This window comes from Phyllostomus hastatus, unplaced genomic scaffold (assembly GCF_019186645.2).
Source record: "Phyllostomus hastatus isolate PE091 unplaced genomic scaffold, TTU_PhHast_1.1 phas_contig_80, whole genome shotgun sequence".
In the NCBI taxonomy this organism is placed as follows: domain Eukaryota; kingdom Metazoa; phylum Chordata; class Mammalia; order Chiroptera; family Phyllostomidae; genus Phyllostomus; species Phyllostomus hastatus.
In genome coordinates this window covers 40,512,224-40,538,376 of record NW_025333960.1, presented here as the reverse complement: position 1 = coordinate 40,538,376, position 26,153 = coordinate 40,512,224, and the positions used below count along the sequence as shown (strand labels likewise).

General features: G+C 53.4%; 1 protein-coding gene across 3 annotated transcripts in view; it reads left to right on the top strand.

The window, feature by feature from the left end:
• The window catches only part of MYO5B (myosin VB), a 258,368-nt gene that overhangs the window by 128,127 nt on the left and 104,088 nt on the right, over window positions 1–26,153 (top strand). For all 3 annotated transcript variants that reach the window (XR_006787004.1, XM_045850063.1, XM_045850061.1), the window contains exons 5-7: window positions 16,425–16,581; window positions 20,216–20,359; window positions 22,145–22,226. Coding sequence is in view for 2 of the 3 variants with exons in the window: in XM_045850063.1 (XP_045706019.1) it covers window positions 16,425–16,581; window positions 20,216–20,359; window positions 22,145–22,226 (383 nt within the window). In the remaining variant the exon portion in view is untranslated. The remainder of the gene's footprint in view (window positions 1–16,424; window positions 16,582–20,215; window positions 20,360–22,144; window positions 22,227–26,153) is intronic.

Here is a 26,153-nt window from a genome sequence, read left to right as displayed (position 1 = left end):
CTCTTGTGCAGAACTGCTGCTAGAGGAGCCTGTAATTGCATTGATTTCTGGTAGGCATTTCACGTTGTTGATTTTTAATAAATCTGCAAGCTGTTAAATTTCTATTCCCTTTCTTCCCGTTACCCACATAAGCACAGGAGCTATTTATTACAACTTTAATGAGCTTTAATTGACCAGCACTGGACTGTCATGTTTGAACTGCACTTACACACGTTAGATTGCACACGCAGTCCGACACACTTTGATGTATGTGCACACCCGCGGAACCACCGGCACAGTCCAGATAATGAGCGTTTCATTAACTCCCCCCAGTTTTCCCGAGTTTCTCTGAAATCCATCCCTCCACGCCAGGTAACCACTGATACACTTTCATCACTATAAATTCGAGCGGCTTTAAGATACATTGCCCTTATTCCGCACTTACCCAATTGATTTTTTATGTGCTGAGCAGCATCAACAGTCATAGGTGTTAAATTTCACCTTGTGTCCCTGTGCATCAGCGAGTGCCTCTTTCCAAACCCTGGCTTCTGCGTCTGGTGTAGTCGGTCTCCCGGGCTTGTCCGGGTTGAACAAATCCGTTGCCCCCATTCCTACCCATTGGTTAATAAGTGTTAGTCTGGGTGGATTTCAGTAACATGTGGGCAGCAGTTCTCTCTCTAGGTCCTAATATGGAACTTAATCAAATCAACTGTAAATTTAGGTACTTGCCTGTATTGTTAAAACCTGTGCACGCTGGTTGGTCACACAGGATTTTGGGGGTGCTCATGTCTGAGGGGGTGACCTATGCAGATCCCCAGCCTCACCTCTTCCTTCCCGTGTCCCACCCTGGTCACGTTCTTTCCCTGACGGCACCTGCGTGCCCCCAAAGGAAACAAGAGGACGAGTGTGTGCTCTTCCAGGTTCCAGTGTGTGGGGCGCTGGGCGGTGCCCGGGGACTCGAGCGCTTGCAGTCACCACACACCCTTCTGGTTGCACAGCCTCATTCCGGTGTCAGAGTCAGACTCGTCACCCCGCATGGGTTTCTTTCGGAATGCATAGTGATGGTGACATGGGAGTAAGATTTAGTTTTTCAAGGTGTCCGAAATAATTTTCAGTGGGAAAAAGCTAATAAAATGTGAAGCCTAGCAAGATGAAATGGCATTTCTATTTACATCGCAGGAATGCCTTTCACGCCATGTTGAACCACTCTCTCCTTAACCCCCTGGTTTTATATTTAGATCCGGGAAGACAGGGTGGCTGTGAATGGTCCGGCGTTGTGCCCACATTTAGAAGGAGAGGAGGCGCCTCGAAATGAGGCGGCTCGGTGTCCAGGGACAAGTCTCTGGGGTCTGCGGAGCTTAGTGGTGTGGCCCTGGCACCTAAGCGATGTTCACCTCACCGTGCACCTGTGTCTGCATCTGTGACACACGGGGGTAAATACAGCGTCTGACTCATTGTTAGAATTCAGTGAGTCGGTAAATGAGAAGAGCTCAGAATGACTACAGGCACAGAGGAACTAACTGTTCAGTGAAGTTTCTGATACAGTGATGGTGCCAGTGATCATGCATACTGATGGTAAGTCACATGTGGTGTCTGTCACTGATGCCATCGTGTCCAGGAGAAAGATGTGCTGGAAGAAGAAGCCAGCACGGAGTGGGACTCCCTTTGCAGGTTGCCCCCTGAGAACAGACAGTCCTTCCGGGCTAGGTGAACCGTATAAGGGAGGCAATTCCATGGGGTCAGCACAGCTCCTTCAGACTTTTCTGTAGGTTTGTGTTTAAAATCAGAACTGTTAATGTTTATAGAGGGTTGCCAGTCTGCCCGGAGAAAATGTAGCCTCAACTGTGTTACATTTAAAATGACTTGTTGTCAGAGAGACAAAACCGACAACCTTCAGTTTCACATTTAAAGTGACAGTGCGCTGTCACTGGCACAGCAGCCCCCAGAATAGTGTCGGACGGTGGACTCCTCTGCCCCGTGGGTGGGGCCGCCTGCAAGCTCAAGCAAAGGGGAAGCAGTGCAGTGCGCTGTGGGAGCCAGAGGGTGGTTCGCTTGTTTCATAGCCGGTTGCCTGCAAGGCAGCCTGCCGGATGGCACGCACCGGGTGTGTGGCGGAGGCCAGGAAGCATCTTGTCACACACGGGCAGGAGTGAGACTCGGTCGCAGCTGGCACCCGCAGTGCTGAGTCAGGGTTGGAGAGCATCTGTTTTTGGAAGATGATGCATTGGAGTGTGGGGAAAAAATAGTAGAACTTTATTTTTTCACATTCTCTTAATGTTGCTCCTCGGAAATCATTTTCCCTGCCACTCCACCAATATACTGCGCACATTATGAAAACGACATAGACATTTTTTTAGATATTCAGTGTATATTTGGAGGGGCATGCTCAGTGTTCCTTATTGACATGGGTGCATGTCCGAAGAGATGGCGAGCTTGGTGTCCAGGGCGGTGTCCGAAGCCGCAGAGGAATAGACTCAGTGGACTGGGTCACGTGCCGCAGAGGAAGAGCTGTCGCCCCACTGCCTGGTGTGGTCGCGTCAGTGCGGCGAGTGGGGGGAAGCGGGGAGGAGGCGGCTGGCTCAGAGCGACCCGTCCCCATCCCGGGAGACATGAGTGGGAGTGCACGGCCATCGTGCCATGTCAGTGCCATCTTCCAGACTGGGTTACAGCGCTCTACATTTTAGAGCAGCTCCCTGATTGCATCAGGACGTAGGTGCACTGCAGTGGGCAGTGTGTCGGCTAAGGGAGAAGAAGACAGCTTTGTGAAGGCTGTTGATGGTGGAGACAAAGAGTTAGAATTGAATCCAGGACGTTATGGGTCTGTCCCTGTGCCTGGGTGGAGTCAGCAGAGGTCCCCCCAGGTAGGTCTGCACGGGAATCACTGAGGGATGCCACCCAGTCCCACCCCCCAGAACCTTACGGAGTCAGAATCTCAAGGGTGAGACCAAACCATCCGTATTTTTAAAAACTCGTGATTCAGAAAGGGCGACCGATGCCTGGGACCGTGTTTGGGCAACTTTCGGGATGGATGGGCATCTGTGGTTCCGGGCCTCAGGACTGGCGCTCCCGTGAAGAACCTGTGCCAGGGGTTTCAGAGGTCTCTCCCGTCTTTAACTCTGTTTGGGTGGTTTCGACGTCTCGGCGTGAACTGAGGATCGAGAGTGGTTTTGGTCAAAGGTGAGAAGTCCCAGTCTGCAGGCGTGTGTAGGGTGGAGGGTCCTTCCGTGTCAGTAGACAGACGCCTGGCCTCTTCTGCTGTGATTCTCAACCCCGGCTGCCCCAGAGAGTCACTGGGAAGGTTTCAAACCACCCATGCTCGGGCCCCTATCTGCAGAGGGTGAGTTCATCGGATAGGGCTCAGGTACTAGTACTTATGCACGCCCGGACACTATCTGTGCGAGGCAGAAAGAACTCTGCTGAAACCACCTGTGTGACTCAGGTAACCCACCTGGTCTTTGTCACTAACAAGGCGTTGGGAAGTAAGAGAACTCTTCTGTGCATGAGGAATGTTCTGGAAAGTCTACCAGTCAAGCAGCTCATCCTGGAGAAGCCTTGTGTTTATGTCCTTCAGGACGACAGTGGACGTATTTTTTTTTTAATTTTTATTGATTTTTAGAGAGGGGGATGGAGAGAGAGAGAAACATCAATTTGTTGTTCTGCTTACTTATGCATTCATTGGTTGCTTCTTGTGTGTGCCCTGACTGGGCATCTGACCCGCAACCTTGGCGTACGAGGACAATGCTCTAACCATCTGAGCTCCCCTGCCAGGGCTCACGGTGGATGCATTGAAAAGCAAATGCTTTTTAAGTCTGCCTGGCTCCTGCCCCCATGACAGATCAATGGTGTGGGAAACCAGAGGAGGGCCACCTGCGGCCAAAAGATGACAGAAATTAATTCGGTTCTCTGTCTTCCCAGAACTAGAGAACAAAATGCTTCAGGATCGATGACCTGCTTAAAAAAGATGTCCTTTCTGGTTAAAAAGGGAATTAACCTTTAGAGAAGCGATACCAAGAGTACTTAGAATTGTGGGATGTCTTTTTGGAAAATGCCTCCCACCCAATAGCAGGGAGAAGGAGAGCAGAGGGAATTCTGAGCACTCAGCAGCTTCTCTGATTGGTCACCGTTACCAGCTGAGAGTGGCCGTGCCTCTGACTTCGTGCTCGCAGAGAGGTTACTGAGAACATGTTAACACAGGTGTGTGAGCTACGCAGGTCTAACTGAGTTTGGTTGAAATGTGTAGTACTGGCCTTCACTTAGGAGACTGAGGATCAATGTGCAGGGTGGGGCAAGAGTAGGTTTACAGTTGTTCGTGTGGAGAATAATACAGTCATGAATAAGTAATAATACAACAGTAGGGGAAAATGGAGACAACTGTACTTGAACAACAATAAAAAAAAATGTGAAATAAAATCCCAAAATACTTTTCTTGGGGGTTGAGCTACTGTCCAATGAGCACTCAGTGAGGGCAGTACTAACAATACAAAATAAAATGTTCCCAGAATGCACCCAGGCCCCCCAGAATGCAAGAACAAACTCTGTCTCAGGTACTCACAGCTGTAGACCCACTTTAGCCCCACCCGTGTTCTCGTCCCAGCTTACCGTGTTCCCCACGCACGGGTCAGTGGGCCCCTGGGGCTTTGCTCCGTATGCAGTGGCTCGGGCTGACCCGTCACAGTTCAAGTTCATGGGTATGGACTCTGGCTCGGCGCTCTAAAGCAGAGCCTCCCTTTCCCACTTGTGAGAGGAATTGTGACTTTTACAGTCCTGTCCATTGTACTGCCTTACGTTTGCGGAACCCCTCGTTTTATGTCACAGAGCATGTGCTTATGAAATGCATAGAATGACCGAGATTTCCTTACATGAAATTGGAAGGCTTTGAGGTCGAATCTCTTATAACAGGGCTTCCTCCTTCAGTATATTCAGTGTTGTGGTACCAAGTCCTTCTGGAAACTTCTGGTTCCCCCAGGAGGCAGTCATCCTCGTGTTTGAAACTCAGAGGCGAGCCGATACCCCCGCCTCTTCTGGGGCATCTGCCAGAACAGCCTGCGCTGGGAATGCTCATCGGTCGTGTCTCCTCCAGGCTGAGTGCCGCCTGGTCTGGCCAGCGTTCTTCATGTGACCTGACCGGTCGCCGTTCTGCTGACGGGGGCATCACTCGTTGGAGAGAACTTGTTTCAGAGGAATGGCCAGCTTGAATGTGGGCCCCTGAGAGACCGGACCACGGAATGGCATGTGTGGTTCTTGGAGCGCTGGCCAGCCTGGGCCCTGTCACTGGTGGTTTAAGGACAGCCCTTCTGCCTGCCTTTTACAGGTGACAGAGGAGAATATTAAGCAGCAAACTGTGACTTCTACCACTTCGTTTTGTGTAATAGGTCACATACAGTTCCTCTACCTTGACGATAGTAGATTTTAAAAGTGTGTTTGGCAGCTTTTCATTTTTCAAACACCAGCCAGGTTTGATTTGGGGTTTGTTGTGTCTGCGTCTGATTTACTGTCTTCTCTCCTAAATGAAGAGTAAGTGGCTCTGGAGGGTCACACGGCTTCCCATCGTTCTTCCTTTAGACGCGTGAGGTGCCGCAGTGCGAGCGGGGCGATCGCAGAGACTGGGGGCCAGGTCTGTGTCCGAGCCGGTCGCAGAGAAGTGTGCTGCCTCTTCATTAATGAGTTCGGGTTGTCTGTCTGTGTGCTTCCCTCCCTCCCTCCTCTCCTTGTGGCTCTTTACAACTGCTCGCTAAATCCACCCTTCATTAGCCAGAGAGTACCTTGAACTTGTCTGCCAAATCTGAAAATCTTGGCGTCCCCAAGGCACAGAATTGGACTGCTCTCAGCAGTAGCTGCAGATCACAGGGGGGTGTCATTTGGACCCCGATAAGCCTCGGTCTCAAGGCCTGAACGTTTGTAGGCCAGCGCTGGTTTGAGAGGGATTTTCCGGTGGGGAGGACCTCGCCCTGTCTCTCGTGGGCATCTCTGCAGTCTGCCCCGACCCCCACCCACACGGTTAGTGATGGCTTCTGGTGGCCCTTAGAAAGTGCAGGACAGGTGAAATGTAAGCGTGGCCTCCTTCCAAGTTGTTGCCGCTAATACTGTGTGAAGAGGCATCGTTTTGCAACCAGGCAAAGAAAAAAAACCTTTGAAAAGAGGATCAAGGGTTCTTTACCTTTTCTCTTGAATCTAACACATGTGCATGCATCACATAAGATAAACAAAAATACAAAGGAAACTGACTACTGAAAGCTATCAATATTTTCAGAATTTATGATATGGGGATTAAATATAAGGGTTTGTTAATACATTAGGGGCAGGTTTGAAGTACTGATACGTGTAAACATTTAATGGTGTCGGCAGCCACTGTGATGCCTGGTGGCAGTGTAACGGGCCCTGCTAATTCTGCTGGGTTTTTTGTTTTTTGTTTTTGCAATATTTTTAACTGACAGAATGTTAAAATTAGAAGTTAGTGCAGCTGCCTCTCCTTCTCTATGGGGGAGATATGTTCTGAGACCCCCAGGGATGCCTGAAACTGAGGATTGTACCGAACTGTACATATACTGTGTTTTTCCCCATACATAGGTACCTATAAAGTTTAATTTATGAAGCAGGTGCAGTGAGAGATGGATGACAATAACTAGTAGTAAAATGGATCATTATAACAACATGACATAATAAGTTATGTGAATGTGCTCTCTCTCTAAACACCTCACTGTGCTGTGCTCACCCGTCCTCTGCCACGGGATGGTCAGCGCCCGTGTGAGGGGGTGACGTGCGGTGGACGAGGCATTAAGTTAAGTGAGGGTTACTGGGAGCACTGCCATACTCGACAGTGGCTTGGATGACAGAGACACCTGCTGAGTGACAGCCAGGCGGGCAGCCTGTATTCCCGGGCCGTGGGGTGATTCACAGCCTGGGTGGGGCAGCGCGGGGTCGCATGAGATTGCGTCACGCTCCTCATAGTCATGTGCAATTTAAAACTGGCAAATTTTTTATTTCTAGAACTTTTCATTTGATATTTTCGGACTGTGGAAGGCAAAGTTATAGATAGTGGGGGATTACTGTCAAGCTAAAGGTGTGTGTTTTATGTCATCCAAGTGTATGGATCCCTCTGGATTCTGCCCACAGACTTGTTGGCGATTTGCTGGCCCCCAGGTAAGAGCCCTTGCAGTAGTAGGAGGCCGTGTGCAGCGGGTTTATTTTCCCAACTCCAGGCATTAGAGCGTGCACATCAGTGTGCTGTGAACCTGCAAAGCTGGCCAGTCTACCTGGTATGGAAACTGTGTATCGACAGGGTAAATCTGGTTAGCGAGGAGACTGCTTTGATTTCCAGGCAGTGTATCCAGAGCCATTAGCTGGAGCTTAGAATTAAGTGTACAGGCTGCTATTTATTGCAGTCAGGAGGAGGGGTTGATAAATTGACAAATTCAAGATTCTGTTTAGCCTCTTAAAGCTAATCTTTGCTTTAAGTCCACTGTTACATTGTATTAGGCTAATATTGACCGTGCATAAGTTACAAGGTATTTGAATGTGTTTATATAGTGGAAACTGTTGAGTCTGCAGTAGTGGTGAAAAAAATATCTGGGCCCCACCCCCAGAGACAATGATTCAACTGGCCTGGTGTGCAGCCCTGGTGTGCGGGAGAAGCTCCATGAGCTCCACAGGTGCTTCTAACATACAGTCAGGGTTAGTTAGTAAACTGGTGACAGTTCTTTGAGGTCAGTGTTGCCAGAGACCATGACTCGACAGTTGGAATCAGAGTGTCCTAGACTTCACCTGGCTTCACGTACCAGCTGGGCCACTGACCACCGAGAAGTCATTTTTCCAGATTTTCCTCGAATGTGTTCCTTCACTGAAATATAGTTTCCAGGACCAAATGAAATAGAGTTTAAAAGGCAATGTTTATTTGGGAGGGGGGCATCCAATATATTATGGGTGTTTGTTATAGTTTACCCCCCAGCTATTAACATCAAAACATATTTATATGAGGGGAGGACCCCCCAGAAAACATCTTCTGGAGGGTGGGTTCCTTATAGTACAGGCTTCCCCGCTAGGTGAGTGTTCTAGGAACCCATCTGCGTCCGTGTACCAGTTGGCATTGTTGTGAGAGGCTGTGTTCATCTTCAGGGGATTTTTTGGAAGACTTTCAGTGCATTCCTCCATTTCATGATTTACAAGCACCCCTGCCCACACTGCACTGAGTGTTCAGCAGTTTCGGACCCCATGACCCACCCTCCCTAGTCACCTGACCCCACCCAAGTGACATTTGTTTCATTTCCCCGGATGAAAAAAGTCCTCAAAGGGAAACATTTTGCTGATGTGGAAGAGGTAAAATAAAAAATGGCAGAAGCATTAAAAGTCATCAAAATCGGTTCAAAAGCTATTTTGAGCGGTGGGGAAAAAAATCTCCATTAGGTGGATTGCATCAAATGGAGGGGACTTTGAAGGTGACTGAGGTTTAGACATGTAAGAACAATTCAGTGTTTTAGAAATAAATTCTGGTTTCTGCGGGGTCCTCCCTTGTGAAGCATACAGTTGCAGGAAACGTTCTCTTCCTTTACTCGCCCTCACCTAGACTTAGAGGTTTCTGGGTTCCAGAACACATTTTTGACATTAGCAGGGACTGCAGTCCAGGGGGATGAGTTCACACAGCTCAGCCGTCACCTGGATCTGGGGTCCCAGGATTCTGGGGGACTGGGGTGGAGGGGCTCAGGGAGCATTTTGCAGCCTCTTCTTTTCAGGGTGAAGAAGCTGGTGCGTTCCCAGTCATGGCGCGGAGCCCCCTAACCAGTTTTCAGCCTCACTCTGCCCCTGCTTTTCTCTGCCCATGAGGGTTGGCTGGGTGCAGTCCCCTGAGGGTCTTCCTGCGACACTGTCACCTCTGAGAGGCGAAGCCTGTCCCGGGGACACAAGTTAAGTGGAAGGGCTGAGTCCATTTTGCAGCTGCCTGTCCCACACTATACCTCGGCGGTCTATAAATAGAACTTGGCACTCGAAGGGCCGCCAGGAAGCTGAAGTGGGAAAAGGATACTTGGATATTAAATGCCCAGAGCACTTACCTCCTGTGCTGTCAGAGCCTCATTTTCTTTTTTCCGAGTAGACCCTTGGGACTCTGGCCGCTGAGTATCAATTAAGTTGTACCCAGTGACTGGGACGGCCTCCCAATGGGGTGAGTTCTGGGCTGTGCCTGAGTGCACAGCCCTCCAGGCAGAGGTGGGATAGGGATGCAGCGTGGGACATGCTGAGTCTAGTGACAGAGGTGCTCAGACTTGCCTTTCCGCCTCCCTCCCGCCCAGAACCCAGGGCCTGCCTGCGGGGCCCTCACCCAGGTACCCTCACCCAGGTGCCCTCCCTCCAGGTGCCCAGGGTGTATCTCCTCCTTCCCACCTGGAGGCCCGGCTTTCCGGATGGCAGGGTTCGTGGACTCTCTTGCTTGGAGCTTTCTGGCCCAGCCCCTTCTCACCGCAGACATGTCTGGGAGAGCCCCCCGGGCCCCCGGGGAGGAAGCCTTTCTCTTCAGGCCCATGATGATGGAGTAGCTCTGCGTCCGGCCCCGTGAGCCTCACTGGGACGGTTTGGGTCCCTCTCCCGAGACTCGCCCTCTGCCCTAGCCTACCGCGGGCCCTGCCTCACCCTTTCCTCCCCGCAGAACCCGGTTCAGGTGCCCCCCGGTCTGTCCACCCGCCACCTGACTCGGCCTCACTCCCCCTGCGCTAATGGGGTTTCCGTGTCATTTTGTATCAACGTGGCTCTGTCTTTGTGTCCCGAAGCATCATGTTTTCTTGTTTGAGTTTTCAAAGATGGTCCTACCACATACAGGGTTTTCTTTCTTTCTTTTTTTTTTTAGCATTGCGTCTAAGATTCATTTTAATTTTACTTGCCTAGTCAATTTCCCAATTATTAACTCTGTCCATGGTGCTGACAGAAATGTTTCGGTTGGACAAATTCTTAATTAAAAATCCTTTGTATCTCATTCTCTAGTGTAGTTTTCTTTTTTAAGGAAAAAAAAACACAGTCGATGATCTGTGTTGTGATGATGGTGCTGAAATGTGGCTGCAGACGAGGCAGACACCGACAGGCAAGGGACAGTGGATTGATGACCCCATTAGTGAACAGAGTGTGTTCTACCGACACACCCCAATTTTCAGACGGTTTGTCGCTCGAGGAGGACACAGTGGAGGGACACGGTGGTGGTGTGTTCGGAGACAGGGCGTCCTCCCTGCGGTGTCGTGGGCAGACTGCCCCTCCCCCCCCCCCCCCCGTTTGGAGACTGTGCTGCGTGTCGGGGGCCTGAGCACGTGTTGCTCCCGACTCCATCCTCTCTCAGGAGCGCCAGTTCCAGGAGACAGAGTCGTGCCCGCCTGAGACACGGGGGCCCTGCGCTCAGTCCCCTCCTCGTGGGCGGTCGTGGGAGACCGGCCCAGGGCGGAGACCACCGGGACGATTTTGTGGGCAATAAACTGCACACCTCTAGGGGGCACCAGATCCCGGGCTTAGCTCGTATGGACCAGTATACGTGATAGCCCGCTCTGGGCCTGTCCTCTCCACACACTCCAGGTGCCAGCCCGCCCATCCAAGTCCCTGCGTCCGAGAGATCGGCCGTCACAGGTTACGTTCTGGCGGCGGAGACAAGGGTGTACAGTGTGCGGGAAAGTAGCCAGTACAGCAGTAGTGGATTGTACAGTGAATGCCCTGAGGGTGGGTGGTCAGGGAGGGGCTCCTGAAGCGCTGGTTCAGCTAAGGAGTGCGGTGTGGACGGCCAGTGCTGAGGACACCTGCTGCATCTCTCTCTCTCTCTCACACACCAAGGCGAGGTTTGTCAGGGGCGTGGATGCTTCACTGTACAAGAACGGGCGTGATGACAATGGAGCTGTCCCCGCCCAGCCCGGAGGGAACCGTGCAGGCCGACTGGAGCCCGCACTCGAGTTTGGGTGTGGTGTCCACCTCACCGGGAACATGGGCGGTATCACCTGGCCTTGCCAAACTTCAGCTTTGGCTTCTCTAAGACGGGAAGGCTGGCACCCAGTGGTCTTGTGAGTCCTAAGCAGGGGATGCATAGCTGGGAATTTTGTGCACCGTTCGGGCGTGATGTAAGCAGGTGATGAATGACATTGAAGAGCAGTGGTATCTGCGCCGCCATAAGGCAGGTGATTGAGTGCCAGGAGTTAAGAGTTGTGAGGTTAAAGAAGAGAAATCAGTTGGAGCCAGACTGGCTTCGGCGCCTGTAGAGTGGGAAGGAACGAAGAATGAAGGCCTGTGTGGCTCGAGCATCACGAGCGAAGAGGAGCAGCATGAGATGATGCTGGAAAGAGAGGTGCTGGCTCCCGGAGGGCCTGGGACACAGCGGAGCCTGGGTGTTACGGGGCAGAGGGGTGCTCCATGCTCATGACCAGACCAGCACATAAGGAGGCTGTACCACAGGAGGATGGGGGGGAGGGCAGGAAGCTGCCCTTACAACACGTCTCAGAGCTGACGGTGGCTGAGGTGGAGAGGAGAGGAGACAGCACACTCTTATCAGGGGGTGACATCAACAGGACCTGCTGCTGTGGGCTGGAGGGGAGGGCAGGAATCCACAGCCCCTATGAGGTTTCTGGCTGGAGTCGGTGAGTAGAGGCGGTGCCGCCCACATGGAGAAGGGGGTGAGGGGACTGGGAAGGGGTGGAGAAGCTCTGGTGTCCAGAGCCCTGGGGATTTGAGACGGAAGCGAATGCCTGCCCTCCGTAAGCTCGTAGTTCAGTGACTAGTGTGGGGATGGGCTGTGGCTGCAAGGACACAGGGTGCCAGGTGGGGTGCAAGGTGCCACAGGTGTCTGAGAGTGGGGCAGCTGGCCTCGCCCACACCACAGCCAAGGTGGTTGTCCCGAAGCTCTTCCCAGGCTCCTCTCAGTCCAAAACGGATGGAGTGGCGACTCGCTGTGGCTTTGGGGTGCACATTGCTGATTGGGAGGCCAGGGCGACAAATTATTTTCCACAGGAAACCCAAACGAGATAACACCTCAGTGGGATTCCTCAAAACGAGGCCCCAGCAGTGTCTCCCTGGCTGGCAAGCAGGGCTCTCCTGGGTGGCGTGACCTCAGGTGCCTGGCCAGCCACCTACTCCCCTCCCCTCCGAGGTGGGTCCCACCCAGAAGTGGGAGGGGACATTGGCTGACCCTGCTCAGGGAGCTTAAAGTGCTTCGAGGCTTCGGTGGGAAATTTTGGCAGGAGTAGGTTGTTCAGAGCAGTTAGATCCTGCCTCTCAGGTGTCAAAGACGGTGATGCAGTATGAACTGGGGGGTGTGTGTGTGTGCACGCGCTGGCTGGCTGTGTTTGACCTGGAGGCTGGAGGATGGCTGGGTTCCTCAGCTCAAAATTCTGTCTCTTGCTGAAGACACAAGCCTTCAAGGGGCTTTTCCTGTTCGGGGGAGTGGAGTGCGTATCTTCCTACTGACAGCCTGCCCTTGAGTAATGGCTGGACGCGAAATTCCCGGGCCATGGTGTGCTAAAGGGAATCTCACTGGGATCAGAAGAAAGGATTTATTGAAAGCAGATTAACCAAAGTTGCCAACTGAGTCATCTCTATGATTGGGCTGAATGGATGGAGCCACACATGGGTTATGATTTGTTCTTAATTTTTAAATTGATTTTTGATTGAGAGAGTGAAACATTGACTTGTCGCTCCACCTGTTCATGCACCCATTGGTTGCTTCCTATGTGCACCCTGGCCGGAGATTGACCCTGAAACCTTGGAGCATCAGGACAATGCTCTAACTGCCTGGGCTACCTGGCCAGGGCTGGGTTATGTTTTTGAAGGACATTGGGTAGAATTCCTTCCTTATAAATGCCTCCCCCACAAGCAGCCCTAAATAACCAAAATCTGTGGAACTGGCATCTATATAAGATGAGACATGGCGATGTCTGAGAAGTGGCACAAAGAGGTGACGTGGGACTCGAGGAGAGGGAGGAATAGTTGCCGCTGGGATGCCGGGCCGGAGCCGGGGCAGAGGGGACATGAGGTGTGGGTGGGAGCCAGCAGCCAGGCACGTGCTCGCAGTGACTTCCGCAGCAGGAACACCGTCGGTGTCTGTGGTGGGGGAGCAAGCAGTGCCACAGACAGACAAGTAGTCCGGTCTGGCTGAACTGCAGTATCATCATCTATGAAGAAGTGTAGAGATCATCTGATACAATCTTGCAGCAAAATCTGAGAGGAGGGAGGTGTCCTCTGTCCTGTGGCTAAGGCTCACAAAGAGCCTGCAGCCGGCTGAGCCAGGACGGAGGCCAGATCCTTGGACCAACAACCCAGGGCTCTCTTCATGGCATCAGGGTGCCCCTGCCTACTGAGGGCACAGGCACTGTGGAGGGTTTCAGATGCTCGCTGAAGCCACTGGGGCTTGATTCAATCAGCAGTGCGTGCTTATCTCTCTTCGAGTGGGGAAACATGAACTGTGCTTCAGACACTGAATCTGGCAGGAGTGTTAGGACGAATTGGAGACCTGGCTACCGAAGGCAAGTTGGCCACTTACAAGAACACGGGTGCAGGTGGAGGTCACAGTCATGAGATGGGGCTGATTTAACCTGAGGGTCAAAGAAGCAAATGGCTTCGTCCCAAGTCAGATAGCTAAGTGGCAGTGCAGCTGAGGTTCCAGTTTTCAAGCTTGTTTTTAACGCCCATGTTCTGGGGTTGGTCAGTTTTCTAATCCAGTTGAAAGCAAAGCCAACATACGTAGAACCAAGTAACAGCGCTGTGGTGCACCGTCTCTGAAGGCCAATCTGCAGGCTTCATGAAACAGTGTCTATGACCCTCCTGGGCGCCCAGCCCTGGAAGGCACTAGGAATGGGAGCGGGTGGTAGGTGTAGAAGTGCAATGGAGCTAAGTAAAAATCATCGATTTTTAGACATATATTCTAAGTTGGTCTGAGTAGAGAAGTTGTGGAAAGGTGCCTGTTGGTCTAAGAAGAGGTGAATTTACCGGGCTGTAGCCTGCCCACCGCACCGGAGCTAATGCCCATTGAATGAGGCAGGGGTTAGCACTGAGGGCCTTGGCCCAGACTTCCTCACGCCCAAAGCCTCGGATGCAGGGATTGTTGAAACGTGGGGATGTTTCTAAGTCCTGGTAACACCTTGGCTGTGCACATGCATCTTCGTTAGGACATCAAAAGCGGCCCCACGTTCTGCTGGCTGTTTCTCTGTTTGTTTCCCTGCCTTGATGCCTCTGCTTCTGAGTTCCTGGCACTTTTTTGTCCATGAACCAGCCCCCCTTTTTGACTTCCTGGCCACGCACCCTTAGAACAGCCTGCTTGCTCCTCAACCTTTCCTCCCTGTTGTTTTATCCGGGGCTCCTCCAAGTCCAGTTTCCTGTGTGTGCCCTTGCCGCTGGGAGTCCGGCCCCACTCTCTCCCCCACCTCCTGGCATCGTGTGTGCAGCTCCCAGGGATCCCTCCTGAGTTCCTGGGCGGGATCTCCCTCTCCCTCTCCCTCCCACGGGGTTTTCTGCTGAGGACGAAGGCTCAGGCACACCTTGTGCTCCTCCATCCATTTCGGGTTAACCGTGCCGACTGCAGGCAGAACTCCAGACTCTTGGGCGGGGCTGCTGCAATGCCGCTCTCCTTGCTGCAGATACAGGAGATCCTGAAGTCGGATGGGGTCTGTTTCAGAGGTCTCAAGCTCAGCTGGTTAGCCTCCTGGTTTCTGGACTGCCTGCGCTTCTGTGCAGTCCTCTGAGGAGGAACTGATTGTGAAGGAGTAGAGAGGAGAGATGGCGCCCATCAGGATCCCCAGGGTCCAGCAGATGTCACATAAAACTAACAAAACAGAATGAATGGGAATGGGAAGTAGAAGCACCCGCAGGCTTCTTCAGCGACCACCTTTCAGTGTGAAGATGTCCCGGGCACCAGGAGCGACGGAACAGACGCTCTGGTGACAACAGCGGTGTCCCAGGGGTCTCAGAACGCTGCTGGTTATTCCGTTCTCCATGAACAGGTCTCAGATTCTGTATGTTTGCAAGTAATTGGTTGTACGGCCAGTTTGAAAGATCTTTTTTCCTTCGTTTCCATCTGCTTAGCAGTGCCTACCTGCCACCTGTATTACTCAGGCCGCTCCCCATGTGGTGACGGTTTGTGTGAGTGACGACCACACAGCTCCTTGCCAACCTTGAAGAGTGGTTGAAGGTTCAGGTTCTCTCAGCCCAGCTGCCGCACCTGAACCTCCCCGGTGCTCCCAGCCCAGTTCCTTTCTGTCTTTCTCGCTCATCTCTACATCAAGGTCATACCACTTTTCAGTGGTACAGCCCAGATCAGAAGCAGGGCCAGCATCCATTGCCCTGTGCTGGTAAACTACAGCCTACCTGGGTTGACAGTGGGCAAGGTGAGGCAGGCAGCTGTGGTGGCTTCTCTGTTCATTCTTCTCTAACCTGCTCTGCCAGGAAGCCACCGGGGCTGGTCTTCAGAGCATTGGGCTGGTGCCAGGAGACCTGTGTTCTAAACCTGCCTTCACACTTCTCAGTTTCCTCATCTGGAAGAGAGGGGGTCAGTTGATCGCCAAGCTGCTTCTAGTCTGAGTATACAGATCGAGTATATGTTTTGTGCCAGGCACTGTTGATGGAAAGCAAGGTGCCTGCTTCCTGGCGGTGCTTTCGTGAACTGGAGGTGGATGGGTGAGCGCAGCCCTTCCAAGCAATTCATCCCCCACATCTGGGGCCCAAACACTTGTGCTCAGCTCCTGCTTGAACAGCCGTGTTCCTTGGAGACGTCCCACAGTGCTTCTTCCATTACTCATCTGTCTTCCTGCTATCTGCTTTAGAGGGATAAATATAGGTGCGTTTTTATCTGGTGTAGAGTATCTTCTTTCTGCCTTCCATTTAGTCTGACTGAAGTCCATCTTATTGTAATTGATAGCTGTTTTATCTAGTTTCTGGGAAACTTGGAGCAAGATTGGCCTGGCGACGCATGGTGGCCCTTTGTGATACGTGTGTGTGTGTGTGTGTGTGTGTGTGTGTGTGTACACATATATATGAACAAAAATGTTCAAAACTGTCTGCTGGCCTGCGAGGCTCAACTACAAGAGGAAAAGAAAGGATCCTTGTTCTTGAAAAAAATCATAACTTATGCAGAGGCACAGGTGGGCGTGCCCTAGGAACAAAGGTGAGGGGTATGTCTGTGTGTCCCCGAAGGAGGGTTGTGTGTACATGGCAGTGACCTAAGGGTGCTGCGTGCAGAGGGACCGACTGGCTGCACTTCCGTCCTGTGGGTCACAAGAGGCATGTGCCACTCGGGAGCCCATTTCAGAACTCCTCTCTTTCTCGCATTTTTCAGATCTCATGCAGGCACTCGAGGGAGGGGAAGTGCTTTGGCCCCGTCCCTCGCATTTGTCCCTGAAAGAAAGGGAGGTGCTCCTGGTCGGGCTCAGGCCCTTGTCCTCCGAGTCCCTGGCAGACGCCAGAGCCTCCCCACGGCCAGCGACTGACCAAAGCTCTTTCCCTTCCAGAGACGAGAAGAACCAGTCCATCATCGTCAGCGGCGAGTCCGGGGCCGGCAAGACCGTGTCGGCCAAGTACGCCATGCGCTATTTCGCCACGGTCGGGGGCTCCGCCAGCGACACCAACATTGAAGAGAAGGTCCTGGCGTCCAGTCCCATCATGGAGGTAAAGCCTTCCGAGCGCCCTTGGCCTTCCTGGTTGGGGTCCCTGCCGCTGCAGCGGGACTGCAAGGTGCCTGGCCTCGTGTGGCCACTCATCAGAATCCTTGGACGCCCCTCGTGTGGTCAGCGTTCCCGTCTTTCCCTGAGAGCCCTTTGTCCACTGTTGAGGAAAAAATTACGAAGGTGCCCCCGGGGCCACAGATTTGGGAACAACCTGACCTGGTAGCGTCCTTCAGGGACCCAGTATTGGGTAGAGTGTCCCCTTTGTGTTTCCCTCGTCCCCTGACTCTGCGGAACGCTGTAGGGACCGCCCTTCCCCGTCCACCGCCACCTCTGCTGCTGCTGTCCCGAGTCAGCAGCTCAGTGTCCTGCCGAGCCCATTCGGTGCTGGAAGGTGCCACCGAACCAGGAGAACCATTCTCATGGGGGTGGGAAGTCTAGCTAGAAGATTCCTTCTTTCCCTAAAAATTATTTGGACATTTTATCCTTTGGGGTTGGGGTGTGGGGGTAGAGCCAAAAGCGATGCAATAACATAGAGTCTGTTGAAGATCTTCCGAAAACTGCCCCTGTGATGGAATGAACGGGCCGGGGGCAGGTCCTGTCCCTGGCCATCCCGCCCTCCCATCAGCCCCTGAGCCCGGCAGGCCCGGAGCTCTCGGTGCAGGTGCAGCGCCAGGGAGACGCTAAATGCAACTAGGCACAGTCTGGGGGCAGAACTCTGCTTCCTTTGCTCTGTGAAACCATCGTCCTGATGGAGCAGTGGGGCATGGCCATGCAGTTCCGGCCCAGCTTTGGTTTCCTGCCTGTGAGTCCGAGGCTGTTCATTCATGTCTGGCTGACAGTCTGGTCGGAGTCCACCCCCTGCCAGCCCTGGGCAGCCCCTGAGTTTCAGTAAGAAGAAAATCCGCTGAGGCTACAAGCTGCCAGAGTAACATCCGATTCTCTGCAGTGCCCTGAGCCCCACATTAGTTCACAGGTCACTAAGGTGGTTGGTCTTTCAGATTATTTTGGACCTGGGGGAACAAACACCTGCCCGGACCTTCCCAGGTACCCCCTCTCTCCTTCCCCCTTTCACCAAGTGCCAGAGTAAATTCTGAGTCTCAATTTCCAGGAGCTCACTGGTTATCCAGGCAAAAAATCCCCTGCCAACAGAGTTGTATTATCTGGGGAACTCCATTCGCAATGTGTTCATTGAGAATTTGACTACAGCCAGTTTCGACACCTGTTCTTAATGTGCATTGGGAAATGGTTCATACTTGTACAGTTGAAGGCATTTTTGCAAACAGATAAAAAGAAAATTTATTTTATTACAATGGCCCTTAAACTTTCCTGTGCATCAGAATTGCCCAAAGGGCTTGTTAAAGCAGATTACTGGACACCCCGCCCTGCCTCTTGAATTTTTGATGCAGAAGCTCTGGGGTGGGGCTCCAGAATTTGCATTTCTCACATGTTCCCAGGTGCTGCTGCTGCTGCTCTGGGTACCATACTTGGAGAACCACTGACCTAGTAAACAGGGAAGACAGGCAGGCATGAAGGGCAGTGACCCCCCGCCCACAGCCTGCTGACAGTCACTCACCGTTGCGGTGTGTTCCCGTCCAGCTCTCTCACTGGCTGGTGTAGGACAGGCCTTGTCCCATTTCATTAAACATCTTATGAACTGTCTTACTGGCTGCAAACGTATGTTACCAGGTTTTCACCATAGTTTGTTTAACTCGATCGTCAGGCATTTCGTTGGTAGCCCACTGGCTCACAACGTACATTCTAAGCCCCGAGGCGGGGCCTGGCCACGGCCCGGTTCAGAAAGTGACTGTGGACCGTGGCCTGGGCCTCCCGGGACCATCTGCTGCACCTAAGATGAGGCAGCTCAGAACAGCGCTGGCTCTGTGTTTCAGTGCCAGTGGGAGCAAAACCTCTGCCCGGGAGTTTCAAAATTCAGTTCGTCTTCGGGTAGCGAGGCTTCAAAGACACGGAGTGTCTCCCCTGTTGGAGACAGGGGAAGTGGCTGCTCTGGGCCGAGCAGAGAAGGAAAGACACCTGTCTGATCTCTGGTGACTGGACAGAGTTGATTAGTCAGAATTTAATGACGGCAGGTCACTATGGTATTAAACCTGTGTGAGACCCAGGGTGAATGAGTTTTTAAGTGTTACTGTGATAAAACGTGTGATACAAAGTTACCACATTAAGTGTACAGTTACAAGTGGTGGTAAGTACACCCACGTGTTGTGCAACCGTCACCATTCTCCATTTCCAGGGCTTTCTCATCTTCCCGAACAGACGCCCTTCCCACTGAACACTCACTCCCCTTCCCCTCCCCCTCCCGCCCACCCCCCAGCCCTTGACAGCCACTCTTCTGCTTTCTGTCTCTATGGATGTGCTTCTTCTCGTACCTCCTGTAAGTGGAATTACACACTGCTTGTCTGTTTGGGTCTGGCCTATTTCACTTGGCATGTCTTCAAAGTTCATGTTGCAGAATGCGCCCTTGTTATGACTGGGTAGTTTTTATTGTGTGGCTCCACCATATTTGGCTTGTTCATTCCTCTGTTAATGGACACTTGGTTGGTTTCCCCATTCTGGCTACTGTGAATAATGCCACTGTGACCATTGGCATGTAAGTGCCTGTTTGAGTGCCTGCTTTGGGAATGCTTTTTTAAATGACAGTGGTCTAAAGCTGTCTAGTGTTTTCAGCGTCCACTACAGCCAGAGCAGGCTGGTGGGCTGCTGGGGGAGCAGGGTGCTTTGCTCTGGGAGGAATGTGAGAGTGATGTGTGCGCCCCAAAAGACACCAGATGTGCTTCAGTTGCCAAGGTCTAAAGGAGGTGGCGTGTGCCCTGACCTGATGGCTCAGTGGTTGGGCGTTGTCCTGCGAAGGGAAGGGTTGCTGGTGTGATTCCCCGTCAGGGCACTTGGGTTGCAGGTTCAGTCCTCGGTCGGGGTGTGTACAAGAAGCAACCAGCGAATGTTTCTCGCATCAGTGTTTTTCTATCTCTCTTTCTCCCTCCCTTTCCCTTTCTCCAAAAAACTAAAATGAAAAAGTACAGGCGTGTATACACAAACAAGCCCGATCTTGCACGGTGTCACACAAATAAATGCTACAACAGTTTGGGCTCAAAACATTAAGTCTCTGTCTGGGACAGTCGGTGCGTTGGCAACTTTGTGAGTCCTGAGTGCTCATTCTGTCAAATGTAGAATTTTTGTCACCATCGAGACTGTCCCTTGGGCTGTTATGAAGTGTCACATTAGAGAGAAGTCTTGGACATGAGCAGGGACCGGAAGAGCCCTGGGCAGGGTCTCTTTCTCTGGTTGCCCTGGTTTCGTGGTTGAAAGGTGTCAGAGCAGTGGGCTCTCTGTGTCTGTGGACCTTTCCCTCATGGTCTCAAGATGACTGCGACAGCTGTTGCGATCACGTGCACATTCCAGGCAGGAAGTAGAGTCCACCAATCAACTCATTACTGTGGTCAGCCATCCTTCGGAACGAAGGGGGCAGAAAACTGAAGCTCTGTTTTGCTTTGGCGCGGCCCGTTGTCGTCCTGATAGCAGAGAGGTGCGGTGAGGGAGGAGATGCCGCCACAAACAGGTGGTCCTGACATCCAGAGAGCCCTGCCCACTGTGCACAGCTTTGGTTGGTTTGTTCTCAACAGGCCATCGGAAACGCCAAGACCACTCGCAACGACAACAGCAGTCGCTTCGGGAAGTACATTCAGATCGGCTTTGACAGAAGGTACCACATCATCGGGGCCAACATGAGGACCTACCTGCTGGAGAAGTCCAGAGTGGTCTTTCAGGTGCGTGGTGTGCCCCGGGCTTCCTTGTGTTGTTTTCCCCCTGGATGCTCATACCTGCCCCCTCCCCCCATTCCCCGTGTCCAAAGAGCAACTCAGCTTTCCAGCCTGGGCTTGGATACCTTGCTCTTTCAGTCTTCTTTCTCTCCTTTCATGAGTAAGTATGGATTCCGTAGCCATGGACATCGTGCCTGAAAAGCCTTTTATCAGTGCTGTTATTTCTCTGTGAGTATTACTTTTAGACTCAACCAACGAGCACATATTGCCTGCTCACCTGTGCTACGTGCTGAAGACAAGGCGAGGACCCCATCAGCCCGCTCCTCGTGGTGTCAGGGTCACGAGCAGGGCGACGGCATGCGGTGTCTGTGGGTCTCAGCGGACCCCAGCCTCCTGCCCACGGGCACGCTGGGAAAGGGGGGGAAGCCCACTCGCTTCCCTTTCCAAAGTAGTAGATGCCCCGCTTCTCCCCGGCCCTGGTTCTTCATCTCTCTGAGCTCACCTTCCATTCCCTTCCCCCCCACTGCCCTTCAGCCTTTCAGTGGCCTCTCCCTCCTCCACCCTGGCCTTTCGTGGTGGTCAGTGCAGCTCACCACATGAGGAGCGGGGGCCCTCCTGCAGCCCCCTTTCAAAGTCCCATCACTGAACCATGCCGCAGCATGTGCTCTGGTGTGAGCTGGCCGCACGCTCTTCCCCGGGTCAGATGGCGTCCAGGCCCTGACACTGCAGCTGCCATCAGAGGGGACATCAAAAATAGCCACAGCCCTGCGCTCCTCAGTGGCACCTGACCCCATGCCGATCCTTAGCAATGGACTTAATGCGTCTCCACACCGGCTTCACTGTTTTTTTTTTTTCCTTGTATCACCTAGGCTTTTTCTCCCCATCCCAGGTTTGAGCTGACAACCCCACACCCTTCCTTTCCCTGCAGCAAAGCAGACAGCCTGCCATACTGGCTGTGGGTTGGGGTGCTGGTTGGGGTGCTGGTTGGGGTGCTGGCCACGGCTCTGGATATCCCAGGAGCCTTCCTCTTCCTTGCTCCTGTGGTCAGGCCTCCTGAAGCCCCTGCCACCACTGCTAGCAGAAGGCAGGTCTGGCCCAGTGTCCACTCTGAGGCCTCTCTCAGCCACAGACCTTTCCTGTGTGCCCAGCCTGATGGTGGGCTAGAGCCCAGCGTTTCCTTGGCTCCGAGCCTCCCTGAGGGGATGGGAAGCCCACCGCGGGGGAATTGTAGTCTGTGCCCAGGCAGCCTGCAGCACAGCTGCCCATCACTGTGCGCTGATGGATGGACCCACCATTGGGGGAATAGCAATGATGTTCTTCATAGGAGGAAAGGGAAAAATGCATGCTTTCATTTAAGAGGTGAAACTCCTGCCCTGGCTGGTAGAGCTCAGTGGGTTGAGCATGGGGCCTGAAAACCAAATGGTCACTAGTTTGATTCCCAGTCAGGGCACATGCCTGGGTTGTGGGCCAGGTCCCCCAGTAGGGGGCACGTGAGAGGCAACCACACATTGATGTTTCTCTCCCTCTCTTTCTCCTTCCCTTCCCCTCTCTCTAAAAATGAATAGCTAAAATTCTGAACAACAAAAAAACACGAGGTGAAAATCCTCAGGTTGGAAGGAGGCCCCCTAATTGTGAATGGAAGTTCACTACTGAATGGTAGGAATTGAAGGGGGCACCGTGTGCAGGGACCGTCGTGACCTCTGTCACCCCGAGCACCCTGGGATTAGGATGAGGAAGGGGCCGATCTTGGGGGCGACGGCCCTAAAGCTGCTTAACTCTATTCTCCTTCAGGCAGACGACGAGAGGAACTACCACGTCTTCTACCAGCTCTGCGCTGCGGCCAGTCTTCCGGAGTTCAAGGAGCTCGCACTCAGTAAGCCAACGGGTGCCCGTCCGCTGGGTGGGCTATAGCCGGTGGCGGGTGTATGTGGGGGCTCCGGGAGGAGGAAGGGGGCTCTGCTCAAAGCCCACTGTTGTGGGGACACATCCCTTCGGTCCCTTTACCCAGGGCTTCATCACCCGGTCAGTAAAAAAGCATTAATTGCACCCGGGCTTTCTGCCACAAAAAACATTGGCAAGGATAAGAGGCAAGGAGTGGAATGGTGTTTGCAGAGCAAAGAAGAATTTCTAAGTATTATTGTTTTGAAAGAATGTTTGCACTTTTTAAAAATTTAATTTTTATCTAATCTCCCAAAAAAGGTTTCCACTTTTCACATCCTAAGAAATGTGCCCCCACCACGAGGATCTAGAGGTTTAATTGATGCCATCACTTACTGTGACTGACCTGTGTTAAGTGACAAAATTAAGGGCTGAGACAGAGAAAGAGACGGGAGGGAGCGAGAGGATAGACCCGGGATAAAGGAGGGTCGCTGGAGAGGCACGTTGCTGAAGCCTGGGCCTCACCTGCGGGAAGGCAGGAGTGGGGCCGCTGCTCAGCGCTGCTGGGCAGCCGTCCTCGGGGGTCTCCCGCATGCCAGCCCTGCAGCACTGGGCAGGGGGATGCAGTGGCCCCGGGGATCCCATCAGATAAACAGACCGTCCTGCGGTGGGGCCTGGCCACCGATTCAACCCTCGGCCTGCCCTCTGCACTGCCTGCTGTGCTCGCCTGGGGCGCCTGTGCCGTGCAACTTAGTGTTGGTCCCTTCAGCCCCGACGTGGCACCGGGTGCCACGCCCCACACCACAGCGTGCCTGGCTGTCCTCACGCAGCTCATGGTGGTCCCAGTGCAGAGTGCTGAGCAGATGCTGAGGGAGGCCTCCACTGACGCAGGTCAGAAGGTTCTGGGGGGAAGCAATCATTCAATTTAGACCCAGGAGGAAGCCCTGGAAGACACGCATTATGTTGGTTGTTCCTTGGACTCTGGTTGTTCAGTGTTTGCGAGTAAAATCGTAAAGTCCTTGGGTGCAGGAGTGGCTGTTACGAGCTTTGTTTAGGGAGCAGGGACCTTGAGACGCTTGTGTTGGCTTATGGTCACAAGAGACTGGGAAGACAAGCCACATTATTGGCCACTGCCACCCTCCCCGCTCCATCCCAGAGAGGGACACAGACCCAGCTGGGCTTTCCGGGGCTAACCTGCAGGAGATGACAGTTTTTGTAAGACCAGTTGTTATAGAAAATGAACAAATCCTGGCAGGATCCATCGGGCTGTATCTGTACCCTTTTCCCCGAGCAATGTGGCTTTCAGGTAAAAGGGAAGAAATCCTCCTAAGTTTTTTGCACTCACATTAGTGCACGAAGGTGGAAACGGCTCTTCCTTCTCCCGAGTCTCTGCGAGATGCAGACTCCCTGGGCTCCTGGCCGGGTCAGCTGGACACGACCCAGTTCAGTCAATTTCTCGCACTCCTTTGCCTGCGCGTGCCCCCCCCCCGCCCCCAGAGCATCTGGGAGCGAAGCGGAGACCATTGATAAGCTCTTGTCTCCGTTTCTTGGGGTGGGGCTGGGCCGTGAGCCCCGGAGCGTGACATTTAGCTTCCCTCGTAACACTGGTTGAGTCGGTGGAAGTGCCAAATGAGTGAGAGACTGGTCAGTAGCCTCTAGTGACCGGTTAGACTGCCTCAGCCCCTTGTCTTCACCTAGAACACGCTGTTCAGATGCAGAGAAAAAAGTCCTGCAAGAAGCCGCCCGGCCCAGCAGGAGCCTTGTGCCCTTGCGAGTGGGGGGGCAGACTTGCGTGTGGTCATCGCTGCTCCCCTCCGTCCTGTTGGCGGTGCTCTGTCCCATTCCCGTGGCCGCAGGACGAGCTGTTTTTTTTCTTTCTAGAAAGCAGCCCAGTGAATACTTTGTTACAGTGTGAATGAAAGAGGTGTAATGGGCCAGTAGTTGCATGACTACAGCCTCTGGGTAACAAGGAACAAATCCTTTCTTCTTTTTCATTCCATTGCTGTGTCAATGCAGTTTTATCAACCGTCTCCCTTGCCTTGCACAGGCCAGAGCGTAGCCACCCTCCCTGCCCCAGGTGAAGTGCAAGCACTTGGCCGTGGCCCTGGGGGTCCACTGCTCTGATCACCGGTTCATGCCCCCTCCGTGGTCTGTACTTGGCCTGATTCACAGTGTCTGCCTGTTGAGCCAGTTCGTAGGGGATGCTGCGGTGTTTTCCTCCCTGGAAACTGCAAGTGCAGAGAGGCCCAACCTGGAGGACAGGAGGAGTCGTTCTAGGACAGGGTGCTGGCTGGTGACAGCGTCCTGGGCCTGACGGAGACCCGAGGAGACCCGGGCAGGCTCAGCAGACGGGGGGAGTGTCTCTGAGACATCTGTCTGATTAAGAGGGCCCAGAGGGTGATGCCAGCCAAAGTAACTGCAAACCTTAAGGCAGGCGGAAGGGCGGGGTGGTTGTGATTAGATTCGGGTCATTTGGCAGAGAATGCTGCGGCTGAGCCTGAGGCCCCTGTGGTGAGGGCCTCAGCCGGGAACGGGACCCAGTGGGGCCCCGAGCTTGGGAACTGGAAGCCGGGAAGGTGGGGTGGGGTGTCCGACTCAGGAGGGCCCTGGCCGTTGACAGCAGGGGGTCTTCGATAGACGCTGCGAATGCCTCCTTCCCTCCAGGACAGAGGTCTAACGTCCTCCTCTTGGGTAACTTCCCGGTGGGTTCAGGCGCCACTTTTGATAACGTGTTAGGTCGAATTTGTGGCTAAGTCATGGGATCTCACAGGTGAAGAACCGTTTCCTCGACAGGCGATCTGGTAACGGGCTCCCCCGCCTGCCACACCCTGGCCGAGCCTGGGCAGCCTCTTACAGCCACTATGGGTTCCTCAGGCTGCCGGCCAGAGAACGGGAGTAAATAATACCTCCGGGTTTCCCCACACATGCCCCGTAAAAAAAAATCATCAAATGTTTAGGAAGGTGAGTGTAAAGGGAAATGGGAAGGGTGCTTTTATTAGACCTTTGACACTGTTACTCTATGCCAGAGCTCCCAGGGGCGTTCGGCAGGAAAGAGCTAAACATGAAAGCCCCACAAAGACCGGAAGTGGCTTCCTTCATCCAAGCTCATGGTGGCTGTGTCTGGGCGCGAGGTCAGGCGTGAAGTCCCTCCCCTCACAGCTCAGGTACCACCAGTCATCAGACTGGAGGACTCCTCCAGGAAGCCTTCCTTCCTTCACACACTGCCACTGGCACTCAGCTCTTCGCTGCTGTGGGCAGAGGGGTTGCCTAATGTGTAGAGCTCGGGCTGGGTGAGACGAGTTTGGGACAGAGTTGTGCACTTCCTCGCTGGGCCTGGCCATGTGCACTTGACCGGCGGAGGAACTGATAAAGTGCAGTGTGGCTTGGAGCAGGATGCGAGGTGAGAAGTGGGGAGAGACCAGGAGGTCAGGTGAGCAGGGCCCTTTAAGGCGCCAGTGGGGGCAGAGCTGAGGTACGACCGTAAGGAAGCTGGTGTATGTGGGGCAGAGAGATGGGGAAGGACAAGCAATGAGTGGGGGGTGGCAGGGGGAAGCCACTCTGTGAAGAAAGGTCCAGGAGGCCCTTTTAGGGCGTTTGAGCTTTGCCTTGAAGGCTGTGGCCAGGAGAGGGTCACTCAGGGCTGTACATAGGAGAGCTGCAGGGTCGGAGGTACCAGCTGTTGGGGGGGATGGGAGCAGAAACAGGGAGACTGGTTCAGTCTTCCCCAAGAGGCCCAGACGCCGGAGAGGGCAGTGACCATCAGGACGGAGGAGGGAAGGAGACTCGGGAACTGCCCAGGGGTCCAGTTGGAAACTTGGGGTGTCGAAGGCGGCCTGCCTGGGCCCTGCCATGCCGCCGAGTCTGCGCACACTTGGCTGGCGTGTGTCTGGCTGCACGTGCTCAGGTCCGGGGGAGAGGATGA